The sequence below is a fragment of the Saccoglossus kowalevskii genome, chromosome 12 (assembly GCF_978046115.1).
Source record: "Saccoglossus kowalevskii chromosome 12, keSacKowa6.1, whole genome shotgun sequence".
Lineage (NCBI taxonomy): Eukaryota > Metazoa > Hemichordata > Enteropneusta > Harrimaniidae > Saccoglossus > Saccoglossus kowalevskii.
The window spans coordinates 17,337,835-17,362,520 of NC_140652.1; the positions used below are offsets into that span (position 1 = coordinate 17,337,835).

At 37.7% G+C, this 24,686-nt stretch overlaps 1 protein-coding gene across 1 annotated transcript in view; it reads left to right on the forward strand.

Moving 5' to 3' along the window:
* Positions 1-24,008, forward strand: part of LOC102808381 (insulin-like peptide 7) — a 29,067-nt gene extending 5,059 nt beyond the window's left edge. The window contains exons 2-4 of the mRNA XM_006815088.3: positions 17,738-17,871; positions 18,751-18,884; positions 21,501-24,008. Coding sequence (XP_006815151.1) covers positions 17,741-17,871; positions 18,751-18,884; positions 21,501-21,682 — 447 coding nt within the window. The 5' untranslated portion in view covers positions 17,738-17,740 and the 3' untranslated portion in view covers positions 21,683-24,008. The remainder of the gene's footprint in view (positions 1-17,737; positions 17,872-18,750; positions 18,885-21,500) is intronic.
* Positions 24,009-24,686: the final 678 nt, after the last annotated feature.

Sequence of the window (24,686 nt, forward strand, 5' to 3'; positions counted from 1 at the left end):
AATACCAGACTCAAAGTGCTGCTCGCAATGCCACATCAACTTCAGTCATGTCATTGTCGCACTCAATATTACCATGGCAACGTAACCAACATTAAAATAGTAAGACGTATCAGGAATTCCTGTATCGTTTACATGTGCGCCATACGTTGGTGGGTGTTAGGGGCCCGGGGTAGAAAGATATTCGTTTCAAAAGATGTATTTGTGGAAAAACCTAAATACGATATATTTATCTGAAGAAATACAATATTTGAAGTTTTGCCTAATGAGGCAAGTGAAAGTATAATAAACATATTTTTTAAATATTTTAAGGCAATTACAAATGATATAATTTTCAAATTAACAATATGCAACTCAGGTTGTACACATCGTTATTGACATTACACGATCGTTTTGCATCAAACTTATAACATAGAAAACAAACGGAGGAAAATTCTCACGCCTGGCGAAATAAGACTATGACTCCAAACTCTGGCAAATAGTTGCAGCGACGAAACCATTCCTGAATGTTATAAAAAAGAAGCTGATATCCAGCCGTTAATCTAACTCATATTTTTCATTTTTGAGAGACTATCGCATTGAATTTAGTCCATCCACCACATTTCTGCCTACAGTGCCTATAGAGGGTTACTTGACCCAGGGGCGGATCCAGCAAAATGTATTGGGGGGGGGGGGTCCAGGCCTATAGGTCGAATACACGGGAGCGTGCGATTCGGACGATGCTATGCGTAATCCAGATGCATTTTCATGCGTTTGGAGGGGGCCATGACCCCCTTGGCCCCCCTCTGGATCCGCCACTGACTTGACCGCGATTTGTCTATTTCATTGTTTCCCCCATTTAGTTCTTTTGAAGTGTTAGTTTTATTTATAGGTCGTTTATACCAAACACCGATAAATGCCTAATGTGGGCACCTAGTTGAACTTTGGAGCGTCAATTTTCTCAGTTTGGAATGAGTAATCGCACTAATCCTTAAGTATACAGGACACTTCCGCAACCAGATCCACTCGACGATAATAAATATTGACGCACACACGATGCAAGGCAGTTCAACAAACACCAATATTGTTAGTAGCTTACTGTCCAGGTCAAAACTGTAAAAAAAAAAATATAGGGGCGGGGCGGGAAACTGCTGGCATTTAAGAAAAGCCTCATTGTCGCTGCACTGACTGTGCGGTTGGATTTTGTGTAATAAATAATGTATTTTACTCTTCGCATGGGACCCATATACAACACTACGCGGCGAGACGACTGAGGATCTGCAATCGAACAATCGATAGTTAGATTAGGAAAACAATCTAGTTACGTCAGTATTCTGACATCAAGGTCAGATTTTGTTTACTTATGTTTTCAAAGAACTTGATCATGGACGTACGTGACTCGACGATCATGACTGGTACACATCGGAACACTAGTGTGGTCATGGAAGGTATTACCTCCATGATTTGGTCGAAAGTGCAGCAAAGAAAAATAGGTTAACCTTCGACCCCAGGGTTGTACATGTGAATGAGAGAACACAAGTCAGATAAAAAGTTGAATTAACTCTAAATGACGATACGTTAGTGTCGGTCATTGACCTCCTCGCCATATTTTTTGTGGTTTGCAACTGTTCATTCCCGCCATAAATCCAACAATTAAACTATCCGCGTTGATCTCATTAACATAAACTTGTTTTTTTTTTCGTTTCCCTACGAATATCGTAATCAAGTAAATTTAGCGGAGAAAGTAATGCAGATAAACATTAAAGAGACGAAACCTGATTTGTTTTGTCGCTAGAGTTTCCGAATAAATTCACTGCGAGGCGGCACAGGGGGGGGGGGGCTGGGCTGTCAGAGGGGTTGATCGTCCCCTCGAAAAAATTTTGAGGGGGTCGCCCCTCCAAAATTAGGCTGAAAACCTTCATGTCAGCAAAATTTGCCCCCCAAAATGCAGGAAATAGCGTTTCAGAGGGTCTAGATTTCAAGATTTTTAAGAGGGGAATGCCCGGACCTCCTAGTAAGGTCACGTCTTCGGCGCAAGGTTGGTAAGCAGATCTCAAATGTTGGACGATTTGATTTGTGCAACGTATACACATTTATTCATCTGTTACGTTAGTAATACCTCTAAAATGCATGCGTTATAGCGTGTGTTTCATGTTTCTAGTTACAATAGCGCTTAAGATATTGGAGATATACATACAAATAAGGTCACATATGGCCATCTTTTATATTAGTCATATCTCTTGTGCAATGCTATTATGATATCACTGGTTGCATGCTCCCATCTGCAACAGAGCTCAAAATATGCATAATAAAGTGGTTATGTATCATTCTATCATTATTACGTTAGTTGCATGTTCCTTAGTTCCATAGTGCTTGAGACTTGTGATTTGTGCATATTAATAAGTCCAGGTGGCTTTATGTGCTCATCTATTATGTTAGTCATATCTTTTTTCTAAAGCCATCAGTATGGTACTGGTTGCATGTTTATATCTACGACAGTGCTTAGGCTATTACATTTATGCATATTAATGAGGTTGCTTGACCATATATGATCATCTTATATTTCTTGACCGGTGCTACCCTATTGTCTCTTGTTGCACGTTCTTATGTACAACAAGACCTAATATTGTCAGCTTGCTTTTATGTTTGGCATATCTTTTTTATCATATCAGATTTTTATTTACAAATTGCTGTCTCAATGTATTACGTATTAGCCATTCAATTTTCAGTGCATACTGGGCCCTCCTCTTTACCATTATCCATTTTACAATCTGAAAAAAATGTTATGAAATATTTAAAAATCTTTTTCCCCGGCTGGGTTGTGTGAAGAGAAAGATGAGATTTGGGTAGTGTGTGGCCAACAACATTACTGTTTTGGAATTTTCCTTCAATATCAATTATGCAAATTACATGCAAAACAAAATCCAAATCAAAAATAGACAACTGCACTTTTATCACAACAAATTGGATTGGACAAATAGATCACTTGTAATTGGTCACTTCTTTGAATTACCTAATCAAATTTGACAGCCAAACCACGTGATTAATGGAAAATCTGAAAAAAAAAATCATTTTAAAGGGAATCTTTTGCTATGTAATATCGCGCAAGTTAAACAGGTGGCTTAGAATTAGTGAATGCTGGAATGTATTTCGAAAATTAAAAATGGCGATCAAGGTCATTTTTTGTTTGCGAATCTTACTCCACGTACTCCATAAGTGCTACACAACCAAATTCAAGAATTAAGCACTTTCGGGTTTTACCAAGTACAAGATGGCGGCCGGACACATAGAATTTTTATCTCAATGTTCAGCCCAACTGATGCAGGTGTTTTTGAGAAGAATTCGTTTGAAAAAAAAGTATTTGGAAAACGTGGCGGAAAAATAATAAACATTACAATAACAACAGGCTTTCATTAATGATTATTATTTACATAAAATATCACATGCCATTAAAAAATCATTTTTTATCATTTTTAACCAACACATTTCATATGTGTAGTTTTCACGTGAGTTTTATAAGCATACAACAAAGTGATAAAGAGTTTCCTTTTTGTCTTTCTTTGTGAAATTCGTTCGTATTTTTGGAAGAAAACTGAAAACAAGAAAGTTCTGAAATATGTTATGAATATTCATATGCACACCAATTATAATTTTCATCAAAACACAAAAATATTACAGGTAAAATACATTTTTTTTACTATATTCTCCATATTTATGCATTTTATTTGTCTTGAATTATGACTGAAAGTTGCAAAAATTAAATTACAAACTGAAATTACAGCAATAACCATAACAAATATAATTTTACTTTACCGTAATTTTCGGCATAAAAACGAAAGAATTTCACAATGTTGAAAACAGAAAGTCTATATCGTAGTGTTAATTATATCATTAACATTCTAATAATATCAGTGTGTATTCAAAGATGACGAAACAACGAATAATAAAACTGTTCTAGAAAATATCGTGACTAAATAATATTCAGTTACCATTACCTCTTCGTGTCTTAATAGCCGACTTTAACGAGCGTTAGAGCCTTACTAGTTTAATTCAACAATCACGTCTGATATTTGGTAGGTTCCTTCCATGCTCAGACGAGAATCTTTATAATAGGAGCCTGTTAGGTTAACAGGTTTTACTGTACTCTATAATGAAACCAATGAGAGGAATGGATGGATATTGTCACTATAAAGTGGTAAATGCACAACTGCTAATTCAAATAGAAATGATTTACTTTCATAATAACATTCACAGTCTTAAATATATTTGTCCAGGGATATTTGCATTGTCCAGTGCCATGGTACGATTCCATCACCTTTGAAAGGTGATGAGCCGTTTTTTTTGTTTCGTCTCAAACTATCAGCAACACTAATACTGTATATTCATGTTTCGATCGAAATTAACTACATGTAGTTGTGTAAATTGTCATAGAATTAACTGTTCGTTACTCAAATCTCACCTCACTACCTCGAAAGCGTTATTTAATTCAAGGCAATGACAAATTATACCGAATATAAACAAGACGGCGTAATATCCTTTGAATTTGTCATAAGTCTTCATTTTTAAGTCATATCTTTCTCCAGAAATATTTGCTAAATTTGCCAATTTACTTAATATTTTTTGTTAAAAAATGTTGTTCTAGTGAAAAAAAATCATGTTGTTCATCATGTTTTGCATTGAAGAAAACCATTGTAAATTGGATTTTTTTTTGGCTCAAAATATGCCGAGAAACTTGTTGATACAGTATATACAATGATTTGTAAATTATAGTTCACCATAAATTGAATTCAAATGAAACATGATTTCAAGTTTTTCCCCAAGAAGTCCAAATTCAATTTGTCAGAACAACACTAGACTCGTTTCATGGGTGTACAATTGTGTGAACGGAGATCACACCGTGACCGCGACTAACATAAATCAGTCTATGGTGCTTAAGTGTACAGTTGCCTATCACATTACAGTGTGTAAACAAACTGAGTGAGCGAGATATAAACAAACAAATCAGCCAACGTGTTTGAGGTTCAGCAACGACGTCTTGTAGTCTAGTACTATGACAAGTACATATAATAGTTTATTCATTTATTCATACATAACGGCAGGTACATGGAAACACTTTTAAATTAATACGATGAAGAACCAGAATCCCTAAAACAGGCGTAAAATGAGGAAATTGAAAACTGACGATCTATTTGTTACTTCCCGCTGTAATAATGACAACGTGACAGCGAGTCGATGTATATTGCACTTGTATATATTTATATAAAAGTATGAATGTACGCTCATTTTAACAATGATGAAAACATGGCGCGATTTATGGTAAAAGCTTGTAAAGATATATAACTGTGAATGTACGCCATTAAGAGCACCCCAAACTGACTTCGATCAATATTTTAAACATTGGCCACAGGAAAATTGCCCAAGGTAAAAACGTTAAGGAGCGGTGACTTGGACGGAACACGAGACGGGTATATACCACGGACCAACAGTAATTAATTTGTTTTAGCTTATTTGTATACAGTAGCACGGCATGTCATATAATCAATTTAATGGCAGTTCATTATAATATTTAAATGATTGTTAAACTGTACAAATCATAAACCATCTGGGATCGGAGATCATATGGAATAAAAAAAAAGAACAAAAACTTCACATTACCTACCCATTTTGCGTTAGATTGTTATGCACATTACTGATGAACAATTGTATTAAATAATTACATGTACACTACTTATATTTCATCCTATATATTCGATTAACCAGTTTTCTTAGCACAGTGAATATCGCCTCTAGTTTTGTACAATGAAATACAAATTAGGTCACACGGTCATTACATCTATTGAGAGTTTGAATTGGTCAATTGGTAACATGTGACTGCATCCGGGTACCTAATGTCACAGTGGTTTCCTATTATAAAATGAGCAAAATAAAATCTACCTCTGCTGATTAACATTTTATCTAATATTGTTTTTATCTAATACGGCGTGTTCTAAACCACTGGTAAACACGAGATTGGATTGGCCATTTCAATCAAGAATTGTCATCGTAACGACGGTTCTTCCTATGCATGATCAATAAGGTAGAAGCCTACTCATAAATTCAAAAACCCAGAATTTATTCATTTTGCAATAAACTGTACTCCAAGGCAATATAAAAATATTGACCTAAAAAAAGTTGGGGGTCACCAGCCTTTTTTTCGAGAAATTGATGGTTGTATTTTAGTGGAAAGTCGCCATTTTGACACTATTATAACACTTTTACCACAGGTTCCTATGGCAGAGATATTATGCAATATCACAAAATCTAGCCTGGTGACATAGGCTGAAAAAAAACATATATTGTTAATGATGGAGTACGTTTTGTTGTTCTGAATTATTTAAAAAAAAAATAAGTTTTAAAAAGTGTCTAAAAATGCAATTTTTCTTTAACATTGTGTTCTATGGAATTGTTAAAAATAGCAATTTTCAAGAAATATTAGGACACGTTTCTCAAAAAGCACAACTGTAACACACATAATAATGCCATTTCATTGTACCATGATACATTAGCCTTAAGATTGTACATAATAAACCAATTTTGTCAAAAATTATGACTAGGCTCCTACCTTAACAGTTGAGTGACCGCAAATTATATGTTGATCAGCATAGTGGCGAACTTGCAAAATATTTCAGACTGAATTGTATTGAACTACATTTATTCACGTACTCGTCTTCGTTAATTATTGTTTCCAAGTAGTTGCAACTAACCATTCATTCGATCTGTCTAAGAGTATGATGCTTAAACTATTAGGTGTGGGCGATACCCCCGCGGAGAGTTGTGAAAATGTGCTCTATTATTATTATTATTATTATTATTATTATTATTATTATTATTATTATTATTATTATTATTTCAGCGTTAACAGCATCTAATCATGGCTTCTGTCTAATGCATTACCAATGTGGGTGACACGGGTGTTCGGATTTGTAATCTCGAGGCTCAAATTGGCCGGGCCATTTCGTTATTATCACAAACTTTTGCATAGCATACTAATATTGTCAGTGCTCGCGGACTAGATGCAAGGTAATTGCGCTGTGTGAAATTTACCACGTCACCAGTCTTTACAAACAAACATATGTCCTAAAAACAAGCTATTAATGGAGCGTTGGTGTGGGCGTTATAGTTCATGGTTACTAAAACATCTTCATTTTGATATTATGAAAAAAAATTATAAACTGTCTTTGTCCAATTATTATCTTGTATGCGTCTCTGAATTAGCTAATCGTCTATACCTAACTAGTACATAACACGGACACACGTCTTTCAATGTGTATATATGTGTGGATCTTCTTATTTTTTTTACGTTTTCCTGGATACGGTAAATGGTATTGATTTTGTAATTACGGCAGTGCATGGGCACAATGGGACTACAGCGTTTTAAATTTGATCGTGAAGTATTGTTTGTCGGTGTGCTTAAAAGTTTCCGGGCAATGTGGTACGTGGTCGTAATGGATTGACATAGTCAAATCTGGAGATTGTTTTCGTATTTGATATATATATATATATATATATATATATATATATGTGTATCCGGCATCCTGCATGTACTGTGACTTTGACTCTGCGATACAATTCATGAGTATTCATAATATATATACACTACGGTCATCAGTGAAAGGCCGTTTAGCTTGGCTATTAAGTAATGTCCGTGCTGATGAAGCCATCAATGTGTTCATGTAATGACTGTTATGTAGATGAGATGAGATGCCCACGAACCATGCATTCACTGTAACCTAACAGTTTTCATGATGGACTTGGTTGAAAATAAAATTGACGGGAACATCTATCAACTCAAATATTAATACTTCATTCTTAGTCGCTGATATGACGTTTAAGACGCGGCAGCTACTTATTCACGAGAAGAGAGTTGAAAGCGATAATTTGAATAAGGACAGAATATATTGAAGACAATACAAAATACCAGATGTCATAAAAGCAAGACATAACAGTGTACGTTGCTGTTGCTATGGCGTGTCGAGTAGAATAATTGTGATCAAATGTATTGGTGTGTTCAACATCGAACTTGACATTGACGATCGGACTTTGGAGTCACTACGCGACGTTCAATAACGCTTTGTTTCCATACTCTCTAAGAGAACAGTCGATCGTGATGGTTTTGTATACCACTGCTCCTTACTCGTGTTGATATAGTGATTTATTCAATTATAGATAAGCTCGGTAGTTGTATGTGATAGCCATCTCCGCTACTTATGGGTTTGCATATTTAAAGAGTTTGTTTACAAAGTGTTCGCTGCTATTTTGAAGCCACGAGTAATGTCACATATTTGTAAAGGGTCACGCTTGCGCTACCTTGTCGATTTCGATCCGGCAACAACGTGACATAGTTGTGCAAGTTACCTCCTTCGTTGGTAAGGAATCTGATTTCGACAACTCGTCACCTGCACTAGCTATTTTCTTCGTTTGAGTTACATTTCTGGAGAGAAAACAGTTTAATTTGTTAGTATATTTCGTCATCTAATCCGCGTAAAAAAAAACAAAAAACAAAACAAAACAGGAAGTGTGCTACGACTAATGTTGTCTGATAAGCATGTCTCAAAACTTTGCCTGTTTAAAGGATAGATAATCACGCGACCTAGCCTAGGTCACGTGACTTCAAATACGTGATTTCATTGGATACATGTTTAATAGACGAGGGTGTGGATACTGTTCACCCAAGCTTGACGTCATATTTAATGATAACGTCATAATTCTTTTTAAGGTATCTGTAATATACTAACTCAAGTTTGAACAATATAGGCAAGTACTCTTTAGTTAAGCGAGTATTCGTATACATACCCAGATTGATAAGGTCGCGAAGCACATGTTTTATAGACTATGCTTAAATTTTAGTCATAAATAATATTTCGCGAGTGAGACTACAATGGACGATTTTATAACAAAAAGCGGAACTTGTCCTGCGTCTTACTGCGGGTTTAATAAATCTAATACTCAAATAATAAATACATAATAAACGTCAAAATATTACTAAAATCGCACTTGGTGTTTGCTACCTATCGGATTAGTTAAAGGGCGGTAGTCGTCGCGCCGCGTCCTGTTCGATATGGGACTTATAGCGACGTATACAACGCGTGTAAAATGCATTGTTTATTTACATGAAATTCGAACACGCGCTGCGCGACGACCACCGCGCTTTAACTAACAGCACACTTAGTGTTGAGTGTCAAGTTCTCATCACACGGTAAAACGTTAGGTGTTTTAAGTTATACTAAGAGCACGTGTAAGCAGCGTATAGACAGAACTATTTCCAAAACGAAAACTTTCGCAATGAATCAAGCATAACCTATTATTGGAAATTGAACAACTGTATTCCCTATCTGTAATTATGTATATTGCGCAATTTTTTTGCCAAAATGTAATCGTAGATTTCATCTAACCTTATTTGGTCCTACACAGGTCATGTTGTTTTGTTAACATTGCGAGTAAATTACCGAAAACAACGTGACATAATTATAGCGATTTAGGTAATTGCGCCCACTAAAAAACATTATTATAGACTGATTGTGTCGTTTGTCAATCAACCGTTATCGGTGGCATAAAATTGTTAATGACTTTAGGAAAGGGATATATAATTAAGCTTGAACGCTAACCCTGAGGCATACTGTCTGATGCGGTGAGCGTAGTGAAAATAAAAATGTAACTCACAATCGTTTACATGTGTTTTGTTCCACGGGGCATCGTTATAGTTTTTTAGATAGCTAATTCTTCACCCGTGGCGTCTATTCGACTCGGATGTGTGTTTAAGGTACGAGCGTGGTTGAATCCAAACGAGCAAGTCGGTGACGTGAATCTACGAGGACGTCACTGGGATGTCATTCTTATGCTTCGCTTTGCGTGGGACTCCGTGGGATTTAAATACTCTGATATACTTAGCTAGTGTCAACAACTGCAATACGTATCTGCGTTTTCAATAAGGTGTAGTATTTGACGGTTATTTCAGGCCTATCTGCTCAGGTAAGACAAAACTTCTATCATGTACGCAAGATTTGGCTACTGATCGTTGTCTTGCGTCTCGGAGTGAAAGGGGAGAGTTGGTTGGTTACGGATTAGTGAGCCGAGAAAATTGAATGAAATCAGCTAGAATCGCCGTGTCAAACGGAAAACATGTATAAACCGAGCAGCTAATGCCCAATCTTGTTTCAATGGTGTTACATGTGTACACATTACTTTTTTAACCGAATTTTGTAAACCGGTAAACTTTTTATACAACTGAGATCGAATGCGGCTTACCACGAAGACCTAGAAAAGCTTTTATTTGACTATTTTCCATTTATTCATTGTGAAAATTATAGACACGTGAAATATTAGTGTTCTATTCCATTCTCTCTGTTTTCTACAACTGCTGATATGTACCACACAAAAACATATCGTTTTACACGGTTTGCCTTCATATTAATTCCAGGGACATAACATAACGGATATGTTCATTTTTTGTGTACGTGTTGTCATTGGTAACTAGAATCAAATTAGGTGCGCCGAGGAGAAAAACTACATTCCACCTTGGAGCTAAAGAGCCACATGGAATTAATAAACTGCTCAACTCGACAAATTCACATAACTTATCATTGGTTAATCATAATTTTTGCAGAACAAAAATGGATTCATTATTGCTTACCTTTTGTCTGACAATGCTCTGGAAAATCATGTTAAATCTCGCCAATTCGGCCAAACTGCGCTGAGGCAGCTTGTCAGGGACTAAACCTATTGGAATTCCCCTTACCTCTAAGCGACCAGTATCACAATTTCTGACTGGTTTTTGTTCCTACGATCAGAAGTTGGTTTGTCAGAGGCCACGTACTCAGGAGACTAGGATTGAAAGCAATCGGGACATCTACATACATCAGATTTTAATCATATTGACGCGTGGTCTACTTTGCATGTGACCCACACAACCGGGCGACCACTGTGGGGCTTCAAAATTGGGACACGTAGCATACTAGTAGACGTAAATGCCCGCCAAAATCTCGTTCTGAGCGAGAGTGTCACATGACTTGCTAAAACTTTCAAAAAATGTTCAATTCTCTCCCGTCAGCGCGTCCACTGTTCCGAATACCATAGTTACATGAGAATAGTGGACCCCCTATTACGGTTTGAATCAACACATCAGTGAATCGGACCCTCAAGTTCTCTCAGGTGAAGTGGAATTCGACTGGTATGTTCAAGGCTGTACCCTATTTATTATGACAGTGCATTAGGTCGGTACATGTACTCATAGCAAGAATGTTGGGCGTGAGGTGCCTCTTTATATTAATAATAATTATAATACGGCAAAGAATGTATGTTGAAACACGTTGAACCACTATTCGTATGTTTAGAAGTCATTACCCGGGAGACCCCGTGATATCGCGTCGTACTTACGAACGATCTTGGTATTTGGACGAGTCGCAAAGTGCCGAGTCAAAATACAGATAACACATCTTGTTATTACGGGGTTGTCATTTTATGTGGCGTCCCATAATGTTCTGTTTTATCCCATTACCATATCTGACGTTAAATAATGACTTGGGTACGAGTTTCACAGAAAAATTTTCTGTGTATACATAGGTGTGCTGTTTTCAGGTGAATTGACATTCAACACCTTTAAATCAGTTAGAAAAATACTGCTCAAAATGGAAAGTAACAGTTAACTCCGGCAAGACCAGGATTATGGTTTGCAGGAAAGCTAGTACTCGCCCATTTATTGCGATCAATTTAGCAGCTTTTGTGCACCGTGCATTTGAAAAAAAGCAATGAGTAATTAATTTAATCACTTGAATGTATGTAATTACTTATGTGTATATATTTTGTGTTTGCTTCATTGTCTTACCCCGATCGTTAAATTTCTACTGTGTTAATATATATGTTCGTCAGGACCTGTGGTCTACAACCCGGAATAAATAAGCCTTATTTGGCAAATACGGATGATTTCGCAGCAGACATTTTTTTCTTTGGAACAACTACCTGCATCCTTCGTGATGTGAACTACACACGTACTCGCGCGCTCTTGATTGAAGTTCGTCGAACACAGGTTGACAGATGTATGGTCATGAAAAGTTGTAGGAACAATGTCGACTCATTTACGTCGTGCTCGAGTTTTCAACCTGAACGCGCGCCGTAATAACAAATATGTATTTCAAGCGGCGCAGTAAACTTATGTTCCGTATTTGGCGAGTCGTCGAATATGACGTCATAGTTTAATGAATGGACGATTCTACGTTCTATGCATGATTACATGACATAGTCGCATTATTTCTATATACACGTGACCTCATTTGAATATACTTACGTGACTATTTTATTTACATTGAAACGAGGAGTCAGTTTGCACAACAATGTCCAACTAACTGATATGCTTATTCACCGCACAAAACGCCGTTATAGATGCGAATAAAAGTGCCGTTGTATGAATGATCGTGTGTTCTCATATGGTTGTTATAGTTAAACTTTAATGTTTGTACAGTGGGATGTCATTGTGTGAAGAACGTGTGCCCGGTCGGTATGATACTACCGAACGCTGGATACTGAACTCAGCGGGTAAATTTCAGCGGCATACAGCTGGTCGGTCCACTGTCTGAAAGTACCCAGCAAGATTATGTCCATTTCTTCCTACACCGGTTAGACTCATGTATATGTATATATCATATTTTGAAATTAAGAAAGTACATATTAAAATTGTTTTCTTCGTTTCTGGCCCAATACGTACTGACGTTTGACGAGAAAATGTTACATCTACAGAATTGAATATCGCCTCTTGGAAGAACGGGGTTGGGTCAGTCTCATTCATGATAATCACACGGCCACGTGACAAACACGCGTGACGATGTTATCATCAAAATATTCAGAGACTGAAAAACCAGCATTCAGTTGCTAAACCTTCGAAATAAGGGAAGTAGTACAGCGCAAATTGTAATATACGGAAGGCGATGTTAGGTGATATATGTCTTAAGCAATTATTTAAACTAGCATGATCTTTTACTTATCTTATATTATCCTATAAACTATTTTCTTAATTTTATATGCTGATCGGACAGGAGTGCCTTTCGGTGACTCACGGTCAGCCACGCTTTAAGAAGTGATTTGTAATTCAAACATTGCCCTTTTTACTGGGCTTGACATCATCGCCGCGGCCAAAAAAAAAACGACGCAATATTTATTCGGAAGGGGAGCGCCGGAAAAAAAAAAATATATGGTCATTCTTTGCTCGCCTGCGTTGCTAGGTTACATGCGCTAGGTAGCACAGCCTGTCTTTTGCGAAACCTGAAACCCAACCAGGACAAACTTGCAGTGTATGCACCTGTTTTTTTTTCTTCGTAATTAAAGTAGCATATTTCGTCAATCTAGGGGAAGTGACGTGGTAAACTCTGTAATTAGGCTCGCATATATGACTTAAACGCGGTACAGATAACCGTGAGTTACTCGACTGAAACTACCCAGGTTGGTTACATTATTTTGCCATCATTGTATCGTTGTATTGTGTATGACATATAATTGTATATATGTGTGTCACTTACGGCCAACCGTTCGGATGTGTATTAACAGTAAAATTACATTATTTTGTCAAATTTATAAATTTGTCATATTCCAATCGAAACGACTCGACTCCACAAGTAATGGATCCACACGCGTTCGATTTAACCCAGCATGTATTTAGGTATGGAACATTTTATTCCACGTGACGTTTATCTCGTTAAAACGTGCGGTGGCGACATAGTGTGTCGTTAGATTTCGGCTCACGCGATTATTAAAGAATCAGAACGCGGCTATTCGCGGTCGGTAAAATCGACGCGACGCGATATAGGTTCCAGGTGACTTAAAGCGGGAGGGTCATCACCTGCGCACGCGCAGTAATTGAGTCCCAAGCGACGATAACAACACACGCTAAACATGCAAAGGCTCATTGGTAGACGCTTGTTTGTGAACAATCACACGCTATGACCATCTGACACATGCGCAGGTGTATCTTGGTTTATTTGCATGAAATTACAATACGCGCTTCACGACGACTGTGGTTTTGCATGGCGAATGTATTAATCTGTTGGTTGTTATGACGACTCCATAGGTAGTCGTTCCACACACGTTCGAGTGAACCCTACCGGTATTTAGATATGGAACCACGATGCGACCTAAACGACCCGTGTACCTTGGTTTATTTGCATGAAGTTTCAATGTACGCTGCACGACAACGACTGTGAAACTGCGACGCTGTGTGGCGACAGCAGTGCTGCAGGATGACTGTGGTGCTACATGGTGGTTGTGATACTACATGATGAATGAGGGACAGCATTACGACTGTGACTCTGCATGGAGACTGTGAAGCTGCATGACGACTGTGACGCTGCATGACGACTGTGACGCTGCATGGAGACTGTGGCGCTGCGTGACGACTGTGACGCTGCATGGAGACTGGCGCTGCGTGACGACTGTGGCGCTGCGTGACGACTGTGGCGCTGCATGACGACTGTGGCACTGCATGACGACTGTGGCGCTGCATGACGACTGTAACACTGGATGGAGACTGTGGCGCCGCGTGACAACTGTGACCCTGCATGACGACTGTGGCGCTGCATGACGACTTTGACGCTGCATGACGACTGTGGCGTTGCAAGACGACTGTGACGCTGTATGACAACTGTGGCACTGCGTGACGACTGTAGCACTGCATGACGAATGTCGCGCTACATGGCGGCTGTGACCCTGCATTACGACTGTGATGCTGCATGACGACTGTGCCACTGCATGACAACTGTGGCGCTGCATGACGACTGTGACGCTGCGTGACGACTGTGGCACTACATGGCACCTGTGGTGCTACATGTCGACTGTGACGCTGCTTGACGACTGTGGCGCTGTATGACGACTATGGTGCTGCGTGACGACTATGGTGCTGCGTGATGACTGTGGCGCTGCGTGACGACTGTGGCACGACATGGCGCTGTGGTGCTACAAATCGACTGTGACGCTGCATGACGACCGTGGCGCTCCATGGCGGCTGTGGCTCTACATGATGAACGTGGCACTGCGTGACGACTATGGCACTGCATGATGAGTGTGTCACTGTGCCACTGAATCAGGCATCGTATGATCACTGTGGTGGTGCAACGACGACTGTGGCCCTGTGAAGACTGCTACTGCGAAGAGACACTGGTGCTGCTTAGCGACTGTTGCACTGCGTGGCGACTGTCAAACTGCATGGCGCTGCGTGGTTATTGTAGCGCTGCGTGACGACTATGAAACTGCATGGCGCTGCGTGGTTATTGTAGCGCTGCGTGGTTATTGTAGCGCTGCATGGCGACTGACGCAGTATGTGTCAACAACTAATATTTGCTCGGATGATTATTTTTGAAGTGTAATTCAATTGACTTAATCTGTCATACAACGCTTCGATTATGAGGTCATTCAACAACTTCCGCAAATAGTGCGTATATCAGGTCTTATCGCCAATCAAAATATCAATTTGTGAATATTGATTTACGAACAAATATATGGCAGGCCGCTTTTCAAATAATCTATCACTGTCTGTGTATCGACATTTACATGGATATAGGTATGTAGAGGTATATGAATACAGGTATCTGGAGTGGACTTGTCATATCGAATGGTATACTTGCCTCTAGGAATGCGATTATTCATACAAACTCTATTTACAAGGTAATTCTGAGACACAGAAATATCATCGAAAACCAGATGTTCAGATGTAACACGGCATCCGAAACATTCAAACTGCAACCGTGGGTAAATGCAATAATACGGCCTGGAACAGCAATTATACATTGAGCGGTGACGCAAATTCGCATCCGTATTTCGTCGTTGCGAGGTCTATTCGTGTATTTTGTTATGTTAACGGCTCAATCGACATTATTTCGAAATTTACAGACAACGATTGCGCCGTTAGCCCAATTGCGTTTTAAGGAACGACAAATTCCTAGTTCACGAACGAGCTACTGCAAACGGCAATCATTTATTTGGCGCCGTTCGCGTAATTCTGTAAATTTTTTTGTTTCATACATTTTTTTGGAATCCTAAATTCCCAAGCACAAAATAATGATATTGTCGAATTTAGTTTACAGTAGGATTTAACCTTGCCCTATGTTATTCACGTTTGGGGCCTAATTCTGAATTCAGAAAATCGTGGCACATCAGTTATTGTAGAGCGGCTTACATAAATTAAAACCATCTGTCATCCAATCACATTTGTGCATTTGCAGTCGTGACACACTATTGAAATATAATTGGAAGTATTGTTTTCGTCATTGCGTTGCCCAAAGTTGTCCCATTAAAACAAGTGGAACGAAACAACCTAATATTTGATTATTTTTTAGCCTTCTAATATTTATTTACTGTGGGTAAAAGTTTATGTTTGCTAAACGACTGTACATTGATATGTACTAGTATATAATTAATTAATTTAGAGTGCCAACGCGATGTCGGATTTCATCGTAAGACTACTACCCTGTTTACTGAACGTAGTGATTCGAATTATGGACTGACTAAATGTAACAGATAATACAATATGTATATACACTCCGTAACTCAACGTGAGTGTATTTTTCCCAGATACCAACACGATACTGAACGTAGTCAACAAATGACGTTAAGTCCGATTCGAGACATAATTTTACACTTAAGTGTCAAAAACATCAACTATAATAGCAATTGTTCGTAATTATACACAATTATCGTAATCATACTAACACAGAATGAAAAGAGCCCTTGTGCTTAAATATCGATTTGTTTAACTGATTGCGGAGGCTCACTTTAAAGATATGGTTTGTATTATTTTAATTTGGGACACAGTATGGGTACACTGGACATACCACATTTAAATATGACAATACAAGAGATAGATACATCGCACATCTGTTAAAAATCTCGTGACCTTCGATCTATTTGTGGGTGAATTTAATTTAAACGTATGATCGTCGGATCAGTGATCAATACATTCGCACGTCACCCGAACTATACACAGTTAGTATTTTGCCCTCGTTGAGGTAGGTTGCACAACGTTTCTTTTCTATTCTATTTTTTTTTACTTTTTGCACGCGGAATCGCTCGATTGATTTTTTTCTTTGAACTCACACGTTTTATCTGTCTACCATTATTTTTGCAATTATATTGCACACTAAGGTTTCTACCATATCCATATTTGGCGACTCATAGATGATGTGTTAAATGTTTGGATGTCAATGCATAATCACGAACCAAACACACATTATTAACTCATTAGACATTAATGGTTTTATAACCTACTCATTTCATTATTATCGGAGTGCCTACTTTAAAGTTTTATTACAATGATCGTGTTATAAACAGGAGTGTGTTTATCCGTTCAGTACAAACAGGGTCGTTTGTCGGGGCCGCCTCCTTTGTGCAGGTGCCAACACAACACAACACGACGCGAGTGTCAATTGGCGAACGACCCATATCTCAGTGCAATGCACCAACGTACACGGGAATATGCCACAGCCCGACGCAGCTATGCCTGCGTGGTTGGGGCCCTTAGATAATGTTAGTACCGCCAATCGTGAATAAAAGCAGCGTACAAAGTCACTTTATTTCTAACCATCAGAATTGATTCCACAGACAATTTAATTTAACAACACAGATTGTCAAGTTTATTGATATTATACTGCCTTCAATACTTAAAGTAAGAAAATATCAAAAACCATTACTGCTATATCGTACTACTATCAACACATTTAATTGTTTATCTGGATTTCGTATATTACAGACAATGAGTACGTCACTAGTGGGCCTGGTATTCTGCTTGACTCTTAGTTTTATGCTATGCCAAATACAAGCCTTAACTGTGGAGAATGAAGAAACAATCACATTCAGTGAGCTCAATACAATGTACGGTACTAGGTAAGTTTAATAAAGAGAGAATATCTCATTAATGATACCAGATTCATTGAACAAGCGGAGTAATTGTCATTAAAAATTAGGTTAATAAACCCCCGTTTCGCACTTTTTAACAAAGCACACAAGCGGAAACATAACTGCGGATCCGAGACTCCTTGGAGCGTGAATGGACCTGTCGCATTTGCATAAACCTGTCGCCGTTCACGAATAACGATTACTGTTTACTATGACAACATTATATGTTTATTTGTGAAGTCATGAAAAAGTTTACTGTTTCGACGATGCATTAGTAAGACAATTACTAATTTTGGAGTTTACCCGATATGTGACTTTAATGCAATTCATGAGTAATACTACTAGACTTGTTAAGTAAAATAACTTTCGTGTGTCGGGAAGTTGAGGTTGGGAGAGATTTATATCAAAAACTGTGTGAAATATTCCAAATTTCCGTTCATAAGGTTCAATCTCCTTTCCTGCAAATTAGATTACTAAAACTACTGTTAAAATAGTATGGAAATATCGATAATAATCTCACTGATTTATAACACGGAAATGTAGGATAAACGACCGTTCCAATATACGTGGTGCAGAGTACAATTTCAGAGTAGAGATGACCATTAAGGCAATTTACGGATTAATATCAACATGGATACTCATATATATATTTATTGAGTTTCCGATTTGATGTCGGATACTCCTCTTAGTGTTTTTTTTTTCATATTAGTTATATATAAGTATATCTCCATGTTTGAACTGTCCGCCCAGTATTTCACTTTGGGGTCGGATTGTAAATTATTTCGGGTATGTATCCTACATTTAAAATGCGTCCATATGGCTTTATGAATCAAACAAATTTACGTTTGTATTTTATGTTTGTTTTAGGACTCTTACTGACTGGCAGGGTAAGTGGACAAGCGAAACAATTCACGCGTGCGGATCGAATCTGTATCGTATCTCCGAGTACGTCTGTTACGTGGACATACATAAATCCCCAGACCGGAAAAGAACTGATGATGGTAGGCATAACCTTGAATATTTATAAATATGACGCTGCGTGACGACTATGGCGTTTACAACAACTATGGAACTGTAAGACGACCATGACGCTACTTGGCGACTGAAACCTGTATGGCTACTGTGGAGCTACGTAGCGACCGTGGCGCTACTTGACGCCTGTGACGGTGCATGGCGACTTCAGCGCTGCGTAACGACTGTGACGCCGCATGGCAACCGTGACGCTGTGTGGCGACTGTGACGCTGATTAACGACTGTGATGCTACGTGACTACTTTGCATAACGACAGTGACGCCGCGTGGCGACTGTGGTACTTTGTGACAACTGTGGCGCGGATTAGCGACTGTGATGATGTATAACGACAGTGACGCCGTGTGGCAACTGTGTCACTGCATGGTAATTGTGGCGCTTACAACAACTGTAGTACTGCGTAATCACTTCGGCGATGCGTGTCGTCTGTAGTGCTGTGAGACGGCAATGACTTCGCAAGACCACATTCTTGGGATTCCACCACCATGTCTTGGCGTGTGCCCGGATTTTCATTTTTAGGAATAACCAATCATTTGCAACTGTACATGCCCGAATTTAAGTCACAAATACCCTATAAATGTCTATATTTGTCATTCGATTTGCAAATACTGCAATTCGACAACTACGTTATTACTCGATCATTCTCGTATATTTTTGGAAAATGCGTTTTCATCAAGTCTGGAAATATAAGCACATGTGGCTTATCTAATTACAAAAAAAAAATAAAAAAAAAATGAGATCATTTTTAAGACAGAAAAAACGTTTACCGATAATGAGCTGCGCCAGCAGGGTATAGGTAGTATCAATATGGCATCGTGCGTACAACTCAGTGTTGTCCCGGTATGCCGTTCCGCTCCTTCCTAAACGTGAAAAACTTACATTGCCCTTGCCACAGCAAGAAGTGAATTGCCACGAGACATCTGAAAACCGATCTTCATCCCAGATTTGTAATTGGTTCTTCGTCTGACGATCTGCTTAATAATGAATAGATGTGAATAAAAGTCGGAATGAATACGAGCGCCGCTGATGACAAGCAAAGTTCGCTGCTATGACATTGTAATACGACAGTACGGGTTTTTCCCATTTAATTAAAATAAAGTCCCTACTTTTTTCATAAGTGATATGGGAATTCCCCCGTTCTCCCCCTCCCGACAATACAAGTCGTTATGGTATACGAATCAGACACGACTATGCTATTGATATCCGGTTGATATCATAGAGAATTACGTGCTTTCTGCACAAGTACATTGTTACTGATACGAATTGTTATATGTGTTATCAGTAACACACGCAGTATCTTCTCGAATCCTGTGTCGAATGTTCAAATTCGGTCGACGTGCATCTACTGTGAGCATTTGAGTCATCAAATAGTCTTGAGTATACTAGTAGACAACATGTAAAATGAAAGGATGAGTCGTAAACGTTATTGTTGCAATGTTTGAACTCTTCGCCAGTGCTCGATGAATCTACAACCTTAATAGCATACTAACTACGCATGAAATATGTTTGCATATATGTTATTTTTTGTGTGTTTGTACTCAGATATTATATACATTGGTATTAACAAATATATTTCTAAACAATTGAATTGATTTTTTGGTGAAACAGTTGTGCGTAAGGTCAGCTGGCTTGAATGACCTGACAGCAAAAAATGTCAGGCAGTTCGTGCAAGTCGTGACTATCTGTATTACCGGGGTAATATTTGCGGTACACACCATTTCGTGTTTTGGTTGAAATTGGTAGACTGATTTTGTTTATTTTTGTTGTTTATTTCTTACTGTTTAACTCGTGACGAATTTGATGCTGATTCATCGTCATGGTAACCACGAGTTTGGTTATATCATTGTCTGGAAGATTAAAAACGTAATTACTTGAAATTCGATTCGAATTTTAAGGTTTCCCGATGAGACTGGAAATGAAAAAATAATGCTCCCTAGGTTATTTCCACACACACGTTATTTCCCGGCGCCGCAAGTAATTATCTTTCCGTTGTTGTCTGAGCCACATTGTGATTGTCATTGAAGGTTTCTGTAGCATGGTATTTTTTGTCGAACTACGTCATCATAAAATCTGTCATTCACGTTTGTTTAGACCCATTCATAGTTCGTCCATCAAAAACATTTTGTTGTTCTTGATCGTAGTTGGTTGTTATTGAACATCTAACTATGAAATGTACATCCAAGTATCCATTTCACATAACACAAAGTACAAACGTTCGACTTATAGTACTGTCTCAAGACAATGTGCAGTCGGTTTAATTTAAGTAAACATATGATATTAAACAAGTTCTGATTTATATTGCATCTTCAATAACTTGGTTTTTTTTTGCAATTATCCTTGAGAAATGGAAAATTTTCATTTTCAATTCCGCCGGAGCTATACGGCAACTTGAAAATTTTACGAAAACAAGTCTTGTTTCTCTCTCACTCTTAACGATATATCGGCGATCATTTGAGCTTGAAGTATATTATAACGAATAAACGTCATATTACAGTGTGCCACATTTTTCTCAGTGTTAGATGAATTGAAAATATGGAAAACAAATGAAAAAAACTAAATATTATTATGATTTATACTTTTTGTTGCAGCTTTCGTTGACTCGGCAGTGGCTCATGATTTTCTGAGAGGGCTTATGGAAAAACGAACATTAAGACGATATAGAAGGACATCTGCTACCAGCGAGTGCTGCGCCGACGACGGAGGTTGTGTCTGGGAAGAATTGGCAGAGTACTGCACTCACCAACGGGAAGTCAGAACGATGGACGAATAGAGCGTATTCGGGATTTCCAGACCTGTTCTTGAAGAAGGGGGGAGTTGCTCGATATTTGAGTTTATAGTGGATCAACTATTATGACGGCTTGGTGTGTACTTAGCGGGTTTTGTAGTGTCGGACCACTAACGTCATCTAACTAAAAACACTGCTGCCACTAAAATGCATGTGAAACATTAAGTTGATTTCGGAAAGACGAGAAAAAAAACAACAACAACACAAAAGCTAACTCTACTCCCTTGAATTATAATGGTTGATCCCAGATCGTGAGGCAGTGCCTTATCAGAAATACATTTTTTAGTTTCTTAAAAATCTATTTTTCGAAGGAGTGCGAAAGTTTACTTCCTCGAGAATATTTTTTTTCTTCCCTAAATCCACCTATTTGCAATCATTCATATTCGTATTGGTGCTTTTTAACTTTCCACGATTTGTTCCTTTTTTAAGGTCATCCGCAAAGCATCACGGTAGATTATGTCATGTTAATGGCGCACATCATTTTCATCATTATTCCTTGAAATACAGGAAATCACACATCATCTCATATGCTTGATCGTTTACATGGTTTATTGATTTGCACGACCTAGATGATCCTCCTCCCCGCTCAGCTAATATGAATTCGCAGCAGTATACTGTTGTTGTTTTTGTTTTTGTTTGTTTTTTAGTCTGTAATCGATCAATTAATCAGTTGGCACGACGTGGTGCGACGACTTTGACAGAAAAGTCACCCAATATCGGTAAAAGATTGCTTATAAAAAAATATTTCGTCTCGTGTATTTATATTTATTACATTTATTGTTTAGTTCTATATTTCTATCTGGTTTTACGTTTCTGCTCGAAATGTTTACGTCAGTATTTTTGTCTTATTAAGTCTATTAGTAATTGATTTTATTGTAATATGTCCGTGAACAATGACTTCACAGTAAGCTTCCGATTGTTAAAAACGTGAACCAGATTTGCCCTTGAAGGATTTGTTGTTATCGACATGATTGACATTCACGTTAGTTCACTTGTATTGCAATTAAAACGAAATTACTGTCATTGTGGGCAAGCCCTTAGATTTATTGAATCTGTTCCGTTTTCTATAAAGACGATACAAATTGTCTGGGAACCCGACGCGGTGTGAGCAGCTATACACTACGTTTAGTTGTAAGCAAACACGTGCATTCTAAAAATCAACAACACTTGTGCTTTATCGATCGATAAATCGATTGGGTAATATACATCATCCCATCAATTTATGATTTATTACAGTAAGGTTAAACACGTACAAACTTGTTGGTTTAATACGACATGTGGCGTAAATATAATATGCATTGTGTTGTTAGTACTTTGAAAATATAATAAAAATAAATCGATATAAAACTCTCCGATGTTACAATTACCGTGGCAATAGGAGTAGGTGTGATTCTCACTAAATACTGCTAAATCTCAGGGAGCTCAGTTTGAATTATGTTATATATATATGAACAGTAATAAGACCATTTGATAGACAAGTTAGAAGTTGAATATATAATATACATATATTGATCATTTTGGATTCGTGACTTTCACATTGTGTCAGAACTACGGCAAGTATACTCAAAGAACAGATTCAATGTTAATTGATCGATTTAAATAATTGTTTTTAAAATGTATTTTATTGTTGGTATATATTTACATTCGTATCTGTTATTTTTTTCTCCATCATGTTTTTTTTTCAAGTTACTGAGATATACATTTTTTGCTTTTGTGGTGGCGGTTATGCATGTGAAATAGTGATTGCAAGGTTGTATTTTGGACATATTTTGCACGGACGCACAGTACAACATTTTCCCGATTGTCATTTTAAATTTCAACAAGCATTATACTATTTTGAGTCTGTAGAAATAAAAGTAAATGACAGTACAGTTGATTAAATTCAGCGCGGAAAAGAGCCAGGGGAATATTTCGTTCCTCGAAAATAGATTGCAAATAGTCCGTCAGCTCCTGAATACACTCCTGCAACAGAATGCAAATTTACCATTCAGTCGGGCATCTAACACACTATTGTATAACCCTCTCCCCATTCGCTGCTTGTTGCAGAGCTTCCATGATTACCAATTTGTCGTGGTAGCCTGTGACGTCACCAGTACAATTTGTAACGTTTTTCTACTTTGTGCATGTGCTTGGCAGTCTCGCATAACAATATGTCGTCACGACCATTTTTAAATCTAATAATGTAATATTAATTAGTCAATTGTACGTTGTTTGTTTATTCCTTTCTCAATACACACTGAAAAACGCATGTACCATTTATTTATTTTTCTTATTATTGGAAACCGCATCAAATAAAAAAATGTAATTTAAAGCTTGGTCTGGTGTTTTAATTAATTAATGCATGTACGTGTGAATTGAACAGAAGGTTCTACTTTCCAAGCCTGCATACAAAGAAAAATATATAAAAATAAATAATGTATGTGTTATTAACAAGGTTTAAAAATAAAGACTACCAATTGTATCTGTAATATATTATGTAGGCCACATATAAGAACATGATAGCGAGGCTATATCTGCAGATTGAATGATTTTTTTGGCTAACATTATATAAATCGTTTTATTCAAAACAAATACAAAAGACAGTGTGTTACTTATGCAAATTGAAAAAAAAACATGTTTCTCAATTTTTTTGCCCATTTCAAACGTTAATAAATATGACATACCATTTTTATTCCACACTGCAAATAAAGTGGATACATATAGGTTAATTGTATACATAAATCATGAGATTACTCCGCAGTCAGCTGGTAAAATTGAAATATATTTTGGTCCAAACAAATAATAATGAGAAAAGCTTGCATACATAATAGATCAGTTATTTTTCATAATTGGGTTAGACGTTAATATTCTTACGTACAGTCTCCTTGCACGCAGTCGCACTTACGTTTTACGTGCGCGCGTGCTCAATACCTGGTTGAAACCAGTCGAAGGTAAAATAGCGGCGTCGTTTGCTGCCGTTGTTATAAAACAACTTGAGGGCAACGTTGTC